The 12,664-nt window shown below is 40.9% G+C and overlaps 1 protein-coding gene across 2 annotated transcripts in view; it reads right to left on the bottom strand.

Moving 5' to 3' along the window:
* LOC137268145 (actin filament-associated protein 1-like 1) overlaps positions 1-12,664 on the bottom strand; it is a 72,223-nt gene that overhangs the window by 51,647 nt on the left and 7,912 nt on the right. For both annotated transcript variants that reach the window (XM_067802672.1, XM_067802673.1), the window contains exons 2-5: positions 5,080-5,220; positions 3,632-3,810; positions 1,862-1,908; positions 82-419 (exon numbers count right to left, since the gene is read on the bottom strand). In XM_067802672.1, coding sequence (XP_067658773.1) covers positions 82-419; positions 1,862-1,908; positions 3,632-3,810; positions 5,080-5,220 — 705 coding nt within the window. The remainder of the gene's footprint in view (positions 1-81; positions 420-1,861; positions 1,909-3,631; positions 3,811-5,079; positions 5,221-12,664) is intronic.

The following is a 12,664-nucleotide window of genomic DNA, read 5'->3' as shown; positions in this document are numbered from 1 at the left end:
AGGATTCTGTCATTCACAAGGGAGGCAACTGCACAGCAAACTGCAGAGTTCCAGACAACAGGGCCAGTTTAATTGACTTACCTAGAGTATACTCTGTGTGGTCAGACTTGTCACTCTTCTCAGACTTATCACTTTTATCATAGACATCAATCTTGGGAGGTGGGCGGGCAGGGAGATCTGGGGGTTTGTCTTCGCCCCCACCCGAGCTGGTCAGATCGGAGGAAGTTCGGTCGCGCCGAGGTGGAAGGGGCGGGGGTACGGGGATGTCGGCCACCTCCTCTGCAAGTTCATCCAGGCTGGCGGCAGTGGCCAGACTGGATCGGTCACCTGATTGTTGGCCCGCACTATCTTCCGACAGCTGGAGCCGAGCCACTGGAATCTCATACAGGTCCTGTTCATCTTTATCTTCATCGTCTTGTCTGCAGACACAAAACCAACATGTACAATTTGGGTAAGTTTTAGATGACACATTAAAGAGTGAGCGAGCACGATGTTATGCCACTTTTATCAATATTCCAGTGGTATCACAGTGCATGTCACTTGAAATGGGCTTCAGATATTGTACTCGCATGGGGAACCATAACCAGGCCTTCAAAGTGACGAGCAAACGCTATAACCACTAGGCTACCGTCTTGGTTAGTGAAGAATACTGCCTTGAAGTCTGGAGACATTCAGTGGTACAATGGTCAGGATTACATCATCCAAAGATGATGACTGTGGATGTCAAATATGGTCTTATTGTTGTGACTGTCATAACTCTATGTTAAAGCATGGACATAACCACTGAAGACTGCCCCAGAACCTCTGACGGCTAGAAACCTAGTATGTCCCTGAACTCATTACTTTCCCCACAGCCTAGCCTTCCCTGCAATGTAATCTGTCTCACCGCCCCTGAACTCATTATTTTCCCCACAGCCTAGCCTTCCCTGCAATGTAACCTGTCTCACCGCCCCTGAACTCATTATTTTCCCCACAGCCTAGCCCTCCATGCAATGTAGTCTGTCTCACCGCCCCCTATCTCATTATTTTCCCCACAGCCTAGCCCTCCATGCAATGTAATCTGTCTCACCGCCCCTGAACTCATTATTTTCCCCACAGCCTAGCCCTCCATGCAATGTAATCTGTCTCACCGCCCCTGAACTCATTATTTTCCCCACAGCCCTGCCCTCCCTGCAATGTAGTCTGTCTCACAGTCCCTGAACTACATTATTTTCCCCACAGCCCTGCCCTCCCTGCAATGTAGACTGTCTCACCGTGCCTGAACCACATTATTTTTACCACAGCCTAGCCTTCCCTGCAATGTAGTCTGTCTCACAGTCCCTGAACTACATTACTTTCCCCACAGCCCTGCCCTCCCTGCAATGTAGACTGTCTCACCGTGCCTGAACCACATTATTTTTACCACAGCCTAGCCTTCCCTGCAATGTAGTCTGTCTCACAGTCCCTGAACTACATTACTTTCCCCTACTGCCTAGCCCTCCCTGCATTGCCAAAGCCTTAAATGAGGCAAGTCTATGGTGTCCCTGGGGCTCTATTTCAATTTATAGTAGGTTTGTTTGTTACTATCAAGATTATATCTATTCAGAAACTAAGCATTAGTCCAGGAGAAACTGTGAATGACATACAGCTGGTGCACATTCTGCTGAGTGAGTGAGTTTAGTTTTACACCACACTCTGCAATATTCCACGTCTACTGAATGTGACATTTCTACTTTTGGACAAGAATGACTAGTGAACTGGTAACAATATTAAGGAGAATGGTCTATGAAAGTGCATGTTACTTAGAAAATAATGCTATAGAGTAGGACAAAGAATTGTACGGACTGAGATGGTTGGGATGAACTTGTCAGGAAGAACTCACCTGTCCAGATGCTCTTCAATGTCAATGTCATCGTAGACTTTAACACCCTGCAATACAGACAGCTTGTCTATCACATATATCTAACAACAGCAGCTTTAAACAACATCCATGGACACCACACTGGCAGATGGTGAGGTGAGGTGAGTGAATTGTCATGTTCAAGATAATCAAGCTTCTGTAACAACATGCACGCACCTCACCTAACCTCATGTCATCTCGCCTGTTATTTATTACAACACTCAACAATAATCCACCAGTATAGCATGCTAAAATAACACATTGTGGCCCACACAGTGAATGACGCAAATGATGCAATCAACATGGTAACTGAGGGTACTGATCCATGACTCTCATCTCCAGCATGGTTCTAATCCACAATCTCTAGGAATCATCATGGATTTATACCGCAGTTGATCAGGGTATATCTGACTTGCAATCAACCAAGTCATCCAGTCTGACCTCCTGTTCTGAAAGTCAGGCAGAGGTTGCTGGAGACAAGTTCTAAACCCTGATCTCCAGGAATCCAAATCACCAGTTAATCAGTCTATCGAGTCAGGATACAAGGCCATGTAACCAACCAAGGATAAGATTTTATTATTTTTTTTCAGTACCTGCACCAAGTGCAATGCTTCGATACACCATCAAAATTTTGGTTGCAACATAAAATAATGTCACTGGTTCTACTAAGAAATATAAATTTTAACAATTTCATGGCAAGCACTCAGTATCAGATACATTCACCAGAACCTGACCCCATCATGATAAATTTAAATTTTGCATTTTTTTCAAAAATCTAAATTATATGATTACTGCAAAGTAACTAGTCTATGAGTTCACCAAAGCTTCTGCTTTCATGCAGAGAGAAACATACCACTTCTATTCATTTACTTCCCAATTAAAACACACGATGAGACCTAGCTATTAGATACTGGATGATGTATTGATACCTGCACTGACTGCAACCTGTTACCAAAGGTAACTTGAACTACTTATTATTCACATGCACAAGTACTGGCTGTAAACAGTGAAATCAAACACTGCCAAGTTAGGTCTTACCTGTTGTTAAGTCGACAAGAACAGGTTGCTATGGACCAAGTTTTAACTAGAATCCACATAAATTGGACTGACCAGTCTACATAGTCAGATTTCAATGACAAGTCACGAAACGTGACCTGTCCCTTAAGCTGATAAGCACAAGTTGGGGACTAAGTCTAATCACAATCACTACTTTCTTCCTTGAGCTCCTGCTATCAAGTCCAACTAACTTTCATTAAGGACGGAGCCCTTCTGAGATAACTGTTCTGATACTAACAATTCCCACTAACAGCCCTATGAGCACTCCTGAGATACCTGTTCTGATACCAAGAAGTCCCACTAACTGCCATTGGGGAAAGAACCCTCCACAGATACCTCTTATGATACCACCAAGTCCCGCTAACTACCCTTCAGGAAGGAACCCTCCAGAAATACCTGTTCTGATACCAACAATTCCCACTAAATGACCTTCAGGAATGAACACTCCAGAGACACCTGTTCTGACACCCGCAAGTCCCACTAACTGCACTTCAGGAAACAACAGTCCAGACATACCTCTTCTGATACCAACAACTCCCACTGACAGCCCTTCAGGAATGAACCCGCCAGAGATACCTGTTCTGACACCAGCAAGTCCCACTAACTGCACTTCAGGAAAGAACCGTCCAGACATATGTCTTCTTATACCAACAATTCCCACTAAATGACCTTCAGGAACAAACACTCCAGAGGTACCTGTTCTGATTCTGCGTCCGAGACCTCTGTGGGTGGGATGACGGTTGACAAAAGGTTACGGGAGATCTCTCGCTGGTAAGCTGCAAAGTCTTCAGGCTGCTCAGATGTGTCAATGACGTCCTTTTCCTCTTCTATAGGAGCTTCATCCTCTTCTATGAGCTCTGATGACGACTTCCTGTCTGTAAGACAAAACATCAGAAGATGCCTTGGGAAAAGTTTATCAGTTCATAAATAAGGACTACACTAAGTTACTTTTCCAAGATGTTTTGTTTTCCATTATCCAAAGCATTGATTATAAGGGAAAATATCTGGCACCCTACAGACACATCTTCTTATAATGCTTAATAACTAGCTAGGTCTTCAACAGCCCCAGTAGACAATGATAAGAAGATCATGGAATTTTCTAGAGCAGTGTTGTCCTGAAAATTTATGATCACATGACTGACATGCTACCACAAAGAGTTAGTGAGTGAGTTTAGTTTCATGCCGCACTCAGCAATATTCCAGCTATATGGTAGCAGTCTGTAAATAATTGAGTCTGGACCAAACAATCCAGTGATCATCATGAGCATCGATCTGTACAACTGACCACCTGATCCCATTAGTTGGACCAGACAATCCAGTGATCAGCATCATAGGCATCTGGTAACCGATGACATGTGTCAACCAAGTCAGAGAGTCTGACCACCCGATCCCGTTAGTCGCCTATATCGACAAGCATAGTTGCCTTTTATGGCAAGCATGGGTTGCTGAAGGCCTATTCTACTCCGGGACCTTCATGGGTCCTACCACAAAGAATCAGACAGGAATTCCTGCATCAGTAATTCAATCTATGGACTCTCCTTACAGGGTCACTGTCTTACAAAGAATGAAAATAAGCACTGACTTCCAGATGAGAAGAAACAACAGCATCACTGTCATCTTTCTACATGTCATAACCATCGTTCACGAATGGTGTATCAAAGTAACAGGACACTGAGTCCTGTAAGTTTCAAATGTCTGTCTGACCCACTGAAAATTCATAGGACCCACAGAGTAAAAAATAAACACATATTTCAGATTTAATAATTCTTAAAATTGGCATTGAAATTACTAACAAATATAAAATGTATTTTAAAAAAAGTGTGACATGTCACATATGACAACTTCAGTCAAGTCACTGTGAAATATACAATGAGACACTGGGGCCGGTGGGTTGTACACTTCTACTGGACCTTTGCAAAATCTGACAGATTTGTCAGAGGGTCAAACGCTATTTGTGAACATTGCATAACTCATGACACAGGGTTTTATGAAAACAAAATCTGACCAGTCCAGATAAACCCGGAAGGGTCCAGTAGAGGTAGGTGCAACAAAACCCATTAACAAAATTTTCCAAGCAACCAGATTGAGCCATACACTTGTGGTCGATTCTAAACAAGCAGTATACAACAATTCCTGAGACTTACTAGGTCGTGGTGGGATGGAAGGTGGGAGTTTGAGAATATCAAGACGCTCGACGAAGTACTGGCGCTTCTCCTCCGCAGCAGACGAAAGATTTTCCCCAGCCAAAGTCTTCACCAGGAAGTCTTCAATGCCAGGCAAAAGTTCTGAAAAAGGAAACAGAATATTGAGTCTGTGCGTTATGGAGCTCTGAGGTAGCCCAGTGATTAAAGCATTTGCTTGTTATGCTGAAGACCCTGTCTCAGTTCCACACATTGGTAAATGTAAATCCCTGCTGTGATATTGCTGGAATTTTGCTAAAACCAGAGCAAAATAAAAACTTACTCCCTAATGTTGAAACCCTTGACAATAGGTTTGGGGATGTCAAAACCATGAGAAAAGGGCCAGGGCATTGAAAACCCTTGGCTAGTGGTCTGGGGAAGTTCAAACACTTAGCAATGGGTTGGAGGGTGTTGAAACCCTTTGGCAGTGGGTTGGGAGTGTTGAAACCATTAGAAATGGGCTGGGGAAAATGTCAATCTTCAATTCCACCTCAATCTATATTCTATAATATTCAGGACAGCAAGTAGTGAAACTTGATCCATGTGCATCCTCATCTCAATAACTGACAGTATCTAGGACAGCTTGCAGCATCTGCCACATCGTGTACTACCACGTAGTCCTCACAACTCCGCTGCCTACTCTATACAGAAGTGACACAAATAGCCACAGAAATACATATCAAGAAAAATAACAATAAATAATAAATATGGCAATATATACATCACTCAGTCACAGAACCTTAAAGACTCATTGTGAATATTTTATAAAATATATATGTTCTATGAAATAAACTAACTGTTCGAGATGCAAGATGCAAATCTCACTGGCATGCAGTTTCTACAAAGATACATACAGAAATGTACATATAATTTAGAAAAAATGTCAAATTCACTTCTAAAATCCCTCAGCGATTTTGTTTCACCGAGTGGTGAGTTGTCACAGCAATAACTGCAGTCAGAAAAAAAAGTCTTTATTACAAACGACAAAACATCAGTAAGCTTCCATAACTGTGTAAATATGGTGGTCTATGTGCTGGACCAGTGGTCAACGGCTCAAGCAATAGTCCACACCATTTGTCTGTGATCACACAAGCAGTCATGTCACACACTGTGTCCTTGTCGTCTTCATCTGGGCTCAGATCTGAGATATCCATTGAAAAATTACAACAATTGTATGTCTTTACAAAAACATAGACAGTAAATGTTGCCATGGCAACCACATGATCCATAGCACTGCATTCAGTTGCAGGATGGACAGCTAGAATTCATTCTTTCTTTAAACCAAACTTAAACTAGAATAGAAACTCATTCAAATACGTCATACTGCTTATCACACATCATCGGAACATACCTCACACTGTAAATAATTTAGTTGCTACAAATAACACAGGTAACCAATAAACAACCCAAGATATCAAAAACCAGCTACAGTTTACAATCACACATACAAGTACGCACATTCCACTTCAGTGTTTTTGTTGAATGCATTAAAATGACCCTTTGTCCTAATTGAGCTTCGGGTGCAACACCTACCCACTGTAGGGACTCACGTGTTATGACGGAATACACAGACATGAAGGCACATTAAAATCTTCACAAATGTTCCCTGCAGTTACTAAGTAAAAGTGTATTTCCAATTACTGTAGTGCAATTGCTTGCCCACTTGTATAGATGATTATACTGCTAATTTATTCTGATACATTTGTGTATATGTAGAAAGGTGAGTTTCTAATAAATAACTGACCACAGTGTCACCCAGTAACGACCATCTTGTCCAACCAGTCAGCACATTGTTTGCAGGCAGCAAATAACCACTGTGTTTGCAAAACAACTTTCTATGGATGGGAGGGTCATACTAACTTGGTGGACCTGGTGGATGTAAGAGTTGTATGATCCCCAGGGAGTTGAGACTAATAATACAATGCGTCATTTGAGTTTGACATTCAGTGATCAAGGGAAATGCATGTAGATGGGATGCACTGTAGTACTATATAAATACCCAAATAATATGACATAATAATAATAATAAGAAGAAGAAGAAGAAGAGACTCTACCAATGTAGCTGTTGAAAACCGAAACATAAATAACAGCATTCCATTTATAAATCAGTCAATCATAGCATGACTTGGCACACCATTAGCCCATGGAGTTCGTTTTAACGAGTTCCACATGGCCAGGTTTACCCGTTCTAATTACTTGTAACTACCAGTGAGCAGTTCTGAATCAACATCACACATGGCTAATTGCTATTGTTGGTATTCAAATGTAACAAAAACTGTAAAGACTTGAAATTTTTATGTGAGACCCAAGTAACGATTTCAATTAATATTTCCAGAGTTTACAGGTTCGATGATGAGGACCTGTTTCAACAATCAGGTTTCCATAACAAATTTGATTTCATAAATGTTCTGTTGTTTTTCAGTTTTGGCTCATTTTGATACTATTTGAGACACAGACTCCTTTGGAGGTAATTAATCTCACTAACATGAAATGTGCCATACTAACCACAAGCTGCCCTTTTATCTAACCGTGTCAATACATTTGAAACACTATTAATTAAAAGGTCATGTATATTTATATCCTCCACTACTGCAGCTGGGACATTTAATGTACCGTACTTGCTCTAATGGATGATCTGGCTGTCCAGAACATCAAGAAAGATTGACACTTATTACATCCAATGAAATGCAATGAAATATTCTTTTTCAAATGTCATTGAAAGTACAACCTTTCTTGCTGATAGATTATCTTGAGCATGTAGAAACTAGTTGGACCCTTCAGATACACCAAATATTCAGTTAAACGTGCCCTAAATACACAGACAAGAATGAACATGACAAACGGGAATGTCTAGGGGCTGTACTAGTTTAACACAAAGAAGTATGGCAGTGGTGCTCGTGGTGTTAACCAATCAAGTGACAGCTGGACCATCAGATCCATTTAGTTTCCCATATCACAGACTAGAATAGACATACGACAGACCTGAAAACATTGCTAGGACAATATTGTGACTATATACCTATATATAATGAAGAATCCCCTTGGCTGTATTATCTACTCTGACATTAGTTCGACAATGTCAGACATTTTGGAGCTGCTCTCATTTTTATTTCAAACATGTGGAAATGCACAAAAAACTCCTTGTGATGATTTCTTGTCTCCATGCTTGTTGTTGACCTGGGTTAATATCACTCAGAACAGTTGTCCAGATAGTAGTACATGATCAAGGCTAGAAGTGTTATGTCAGGGTTACTAACGCTTCTAATCTCCTATCCTGTATGGCTGGTGATATAATAGCTTTGCTCCAAGGCTGAACTCAAACCTGAGCCAGTGGATGTACAGTAATTCTATCCTTTGATGAGGCAAGTGTAGACAAGCGGACATTACGAGAGTGTGTTATCTATTATATTTTTTAGAAATCATTATATAAACCTTAGAAACCTGTGCAAGTCTAGTGAGATAAATACACTGCTGCAGCCTCCGAATAAATACAGTTACAGTCACACACTGCTTTGTAGAAACATGACTCGTTTGGTAAATGCTAACAAATCTTTAACTACTTTCATTTCAGAGGCCAACTGAGAGTAAGCGGGCAGATTTGATTATCACAGTTTCTGTTAATATGAGAGTAATCTGGCAAGGCCCTGATACAGCTGATAAACATGCTGTAACCCTGCATGACACAGTAACTACATTCCTCCACACGCTGCTGTAGAGTACTGACCCTCGATGCTATCAGCTGACCTCGCCAGCTTAAACCACAATACCTAGGTACTGTTATTATAACACTAACTGCTGATAGCTGATTCTTATCCACTGTTAAAGCTGGGTGGCTATTGTGAAGACTGACTGATAGTATTTAGAAACGTGTGAGAAGGTAAGCTTAAGTACCCACATCACAGGAAGTGAAATAAATGTTTTCTGGACTAAAGAATCTCCTTGTCTATAAAACAGTCATGAAACTGACTTGGAAATGTTTCACTGACTATGTCCTGTCACTGTTTCTGAATGTCTTTTCTGTCATATTAAGTAAACTGCTACCCAGAAGCAAAAAGACTTAAAAAATCTGATAATAGACACAAGAATGAAGGATGTCATGAGACATAGGGTTTATGGTCAACAGCATGATCACCGATCTGCACTACTGGGAACCGATGACTGGTCAACCAAGTCAGCAAGCCTGACCACCCAATCTTGTTAGTCATCTACTACGACAAGCATAGTCACCTTTTATGGCAAGCAGAGGTTGCTGAACGCCTATTCTACCCATGACCTTCACGGGTCATGTATAAAAAACCAAGAGACAGATCTTAGGGCCTGCAATACAATATCCCTGCATTTGGTGAGATGAATCACTTGTGACCGACTGTTAAGATGAGTACAGGAGTCAATAGCTAATAAAGTCCAATATACCTTGCTTGTGACTTATGGAAAGATATAATTTCAGGAAAAAAATATATTTTCAGGGATTACTCCAAGAGACTACTATAACTTTCATGTAAACACAGACATTCAGCGTAGTGAGACTTATTATCAGAGTGTGTTAGGACAATCCAGCGATACCTATTTGACCATTACGGCATCATAGCTTTGTATGGATCAGATAACGAGTTACAGGTTAATGGAACTGGCTATCAGTTATATATAAGCTGAATCTGTTTATGAGTGATGATAAGGACCCACATTGAGAATTTAACACTGCATATTGAACATGCATAATGTGATTGGGTGGCCAACGACATGTCACTCTCGACAACATGACCACAAAATGATAATACACTTTTCCAGTTTTCATGGCTTCAACTGTGTCACTAGTTGATTAAAAATATTTACCCATAAAAACAAATCTAGTACATCAGAACAGCAAAAGGACAAAAACGTTATATGTTAATCCTTCACCTTGAACATAAAAAGACATAACAAATCCCAGCTGCATGATCTGACATTAGACCGGCTGACATTAGACCAAGATGGAGGCAGGATGACATTTGGAACCCCACAAGAATTTCTGCCACAGCTAGCAGACATTTCCATAAAACTTCTCCGCTTGTGAAGAATCCTGACTGAAATCCGAGCCGAAGTAGAAGGGGGTGCTGAACTCGCCTATAGATAGAGTACGTATTTTAAGAAAACCCTACAGATAATGTTTCCACTGGGGGTAAACATATCAGTTCTTCCATCTGAACATTATCCTTGAATAAAGACAAGAAACAGAAACACAGAATGGTGTAACAGCCAGACCTGATTGTACAATGCTGCTGATAGTGACATTGGTTTTGGTAGTGAGCGACAGACATGTTAACAATTATATCAATCATATTACGTGAAGATAGCTTGGTCAGGGAAGATTTGGTTGGCTGGTTGGGTTGTTGTTTAACGCCATACTCAGCAATATTCCAGCCATATGGTGGTGGTTTCTAAAAATCATGTTTGGACCAATTAATCCAGTGATCAACACCATAGGCATCCATCTTTGCAAAATGAATACGATGATATAAATGTGTCAACCACGTTAATGAGTCTGACTACCTGATCCCATTAGTCACCTCTTACGACAACATGTGATGCTGAAGATCAGTTCTAACCCGGATCATTACAGTTCAGATGAGGGAAGAAAGTTTGAAGAGATGCAGATAGGAACATTTACCATCTCAGTGACACCCAGGAGCACCAGTATGGCACTGATAAACCATGAAACAAGCTTCGAACTCAAACCCGTGACCATTCTGTTGGAACATGATCGAATAGCCCCTCACTGATGATGAAGACGTCTGCTGCTTACTGCAAGAGGTGACAAAACTGATTATTTATACCCCTACATGACATAGCTGACTGGCACAAAAAAAAACAACAGGTAATCAAAGGCATTCCCTCATGCCCTCATATAACGTGGATATCAGACACTTCATGCAATACATGACTTGGACATCAGACACTTCATGTCACATGACGTGGATATCAGACAGTTCATGCAATACATGACTTGGACATCAGACACTTCATGTCACATGACGTGGACATTAGACACTTCATGTCCCATGACATGGACATCAGACACTTCATGCCACATGACGTAGACATCAGACACTTCATTTTGACTAACATGAAACTTACTGTTTCTACTTTTGAATTTGTATTTCACTTGAATGCATGGAATGTTGTAAAGCAAAATCATATGCAGCAACATTAATCAAGAGAATTCTAAACAAGCTACCAGTAATCAGGACTTGCTCATTAAGTATGTAGCGTTTCTGGCGAGGATCTGGTGGTAACTGACTAGGTGTGGTGGTTTCATATGAATACAGTTTGGATTGCCACCTTAGGTTCCCTGAGTGCTGTATCTGATGCCTACACCCATGTCATAAACAATACCCGGTATTTGCTTTTCTTGTTACAAACGGTTAGTGGTGTAGTCTAGTGGTTAATTGGTCGATCTTCATGCCAAAGGCCTGGGTTTGATTCCCCAGATGGGGAAAATGTTTGATGCCCATTTGTGAAGTGTCCCCAACAGTGATGTTGGTGGCATAGTGCTCACGTAAAACAATACTCACTCATTCACTCACTCACTTGCTCTCTTATTATAGTATATTTTTCATTACTATTTAAAGTGATCAGTATACACCTACAGCTACCTGCACTGATGCTGGACTGTAAACATGGGTTGAACTGTAAACATGGGTTGAACTGTAAACAAGTGTTGAACTGTAAACATGGGTTGAACTGTTAACATGGGTTGAACTGTTAACATGGGGTTGTACTGTAAACATGTGTTGTACTGTAAACATGGGTTGAACTGTTAACATGGGTTGAACTGTTAACATGGGGTTGTACTGTAAACATGGGTTGAACTGTTAACATGGATTGAACTGTTAACATGGGGGCTGGACTAAAAACATGGATTGAACTGTTAACATGGGGGCTGGACTAAAAACATGGGTTGAACTGTTAACATATGGGTTGAACTGTTAACATGGGATTGAACTGTTAACATGGGGTTGTACTGTAAACATGGGGTTGTACTGTTAACATGGGATTGAACTGTTAGCATGAGGGTTGGACTGTAAATCTGGGACTGACCTGTAAACATTGGTTGAACTGTAAACATAGGGTTGGAATATCCAACAAAACATAAAATCTCTTGACTACACAAAACATTTCTCTTTTCAAAGAATGATACAATGCTGAAGACCATCTTCCATCATCAACGTGTGTAAACAGATTTTAAGCACATGGTCCTCCATGTTGAGCAGCATAACACCCATCTAAATCTTCAAGGTCACTAGTGGACACACATCAGGTCAGGTGACCCAGTGTAATGGTCAGTTAATCGACTAAATGAAGACTGGATGGTTACAATGTGTCCTGACCCAGAAACCCAGAGTAATTTACAAGATTACACTTCTTAAGATGGTGACGTTACCCAGTATCAGCAAACACACTCCTCCTTAAAAATTCACGCAAAGTAAATGTAAAGTTCTAATGTCACAAACTACATTTAGAACCGAAAGAGCCTATACAAACTTCTACACTGCTCCAGTTCTGCCATAAT

The sequence above is a fragment of the Haliotis asinina genome, chromosome 16 (genome assembly GCF_037392515.1).
Source record: "Haliotis asinina isolate JCU_RB_2024 chromosome 16, JCU_Hal_asi_v2, whole genome shotgun sequence".
In the NCBI taxonomy this organism is placed as follows: domain Eukaryota; kingdom Metazoa; phylum Mollusca; class Gastropoda; order Lepetellida; family Haliotidae; genus Haliotis; species Haliotis asinina.
This window is presented reverse-complemented; position numbering and strand designations above follow the sequence as displayed.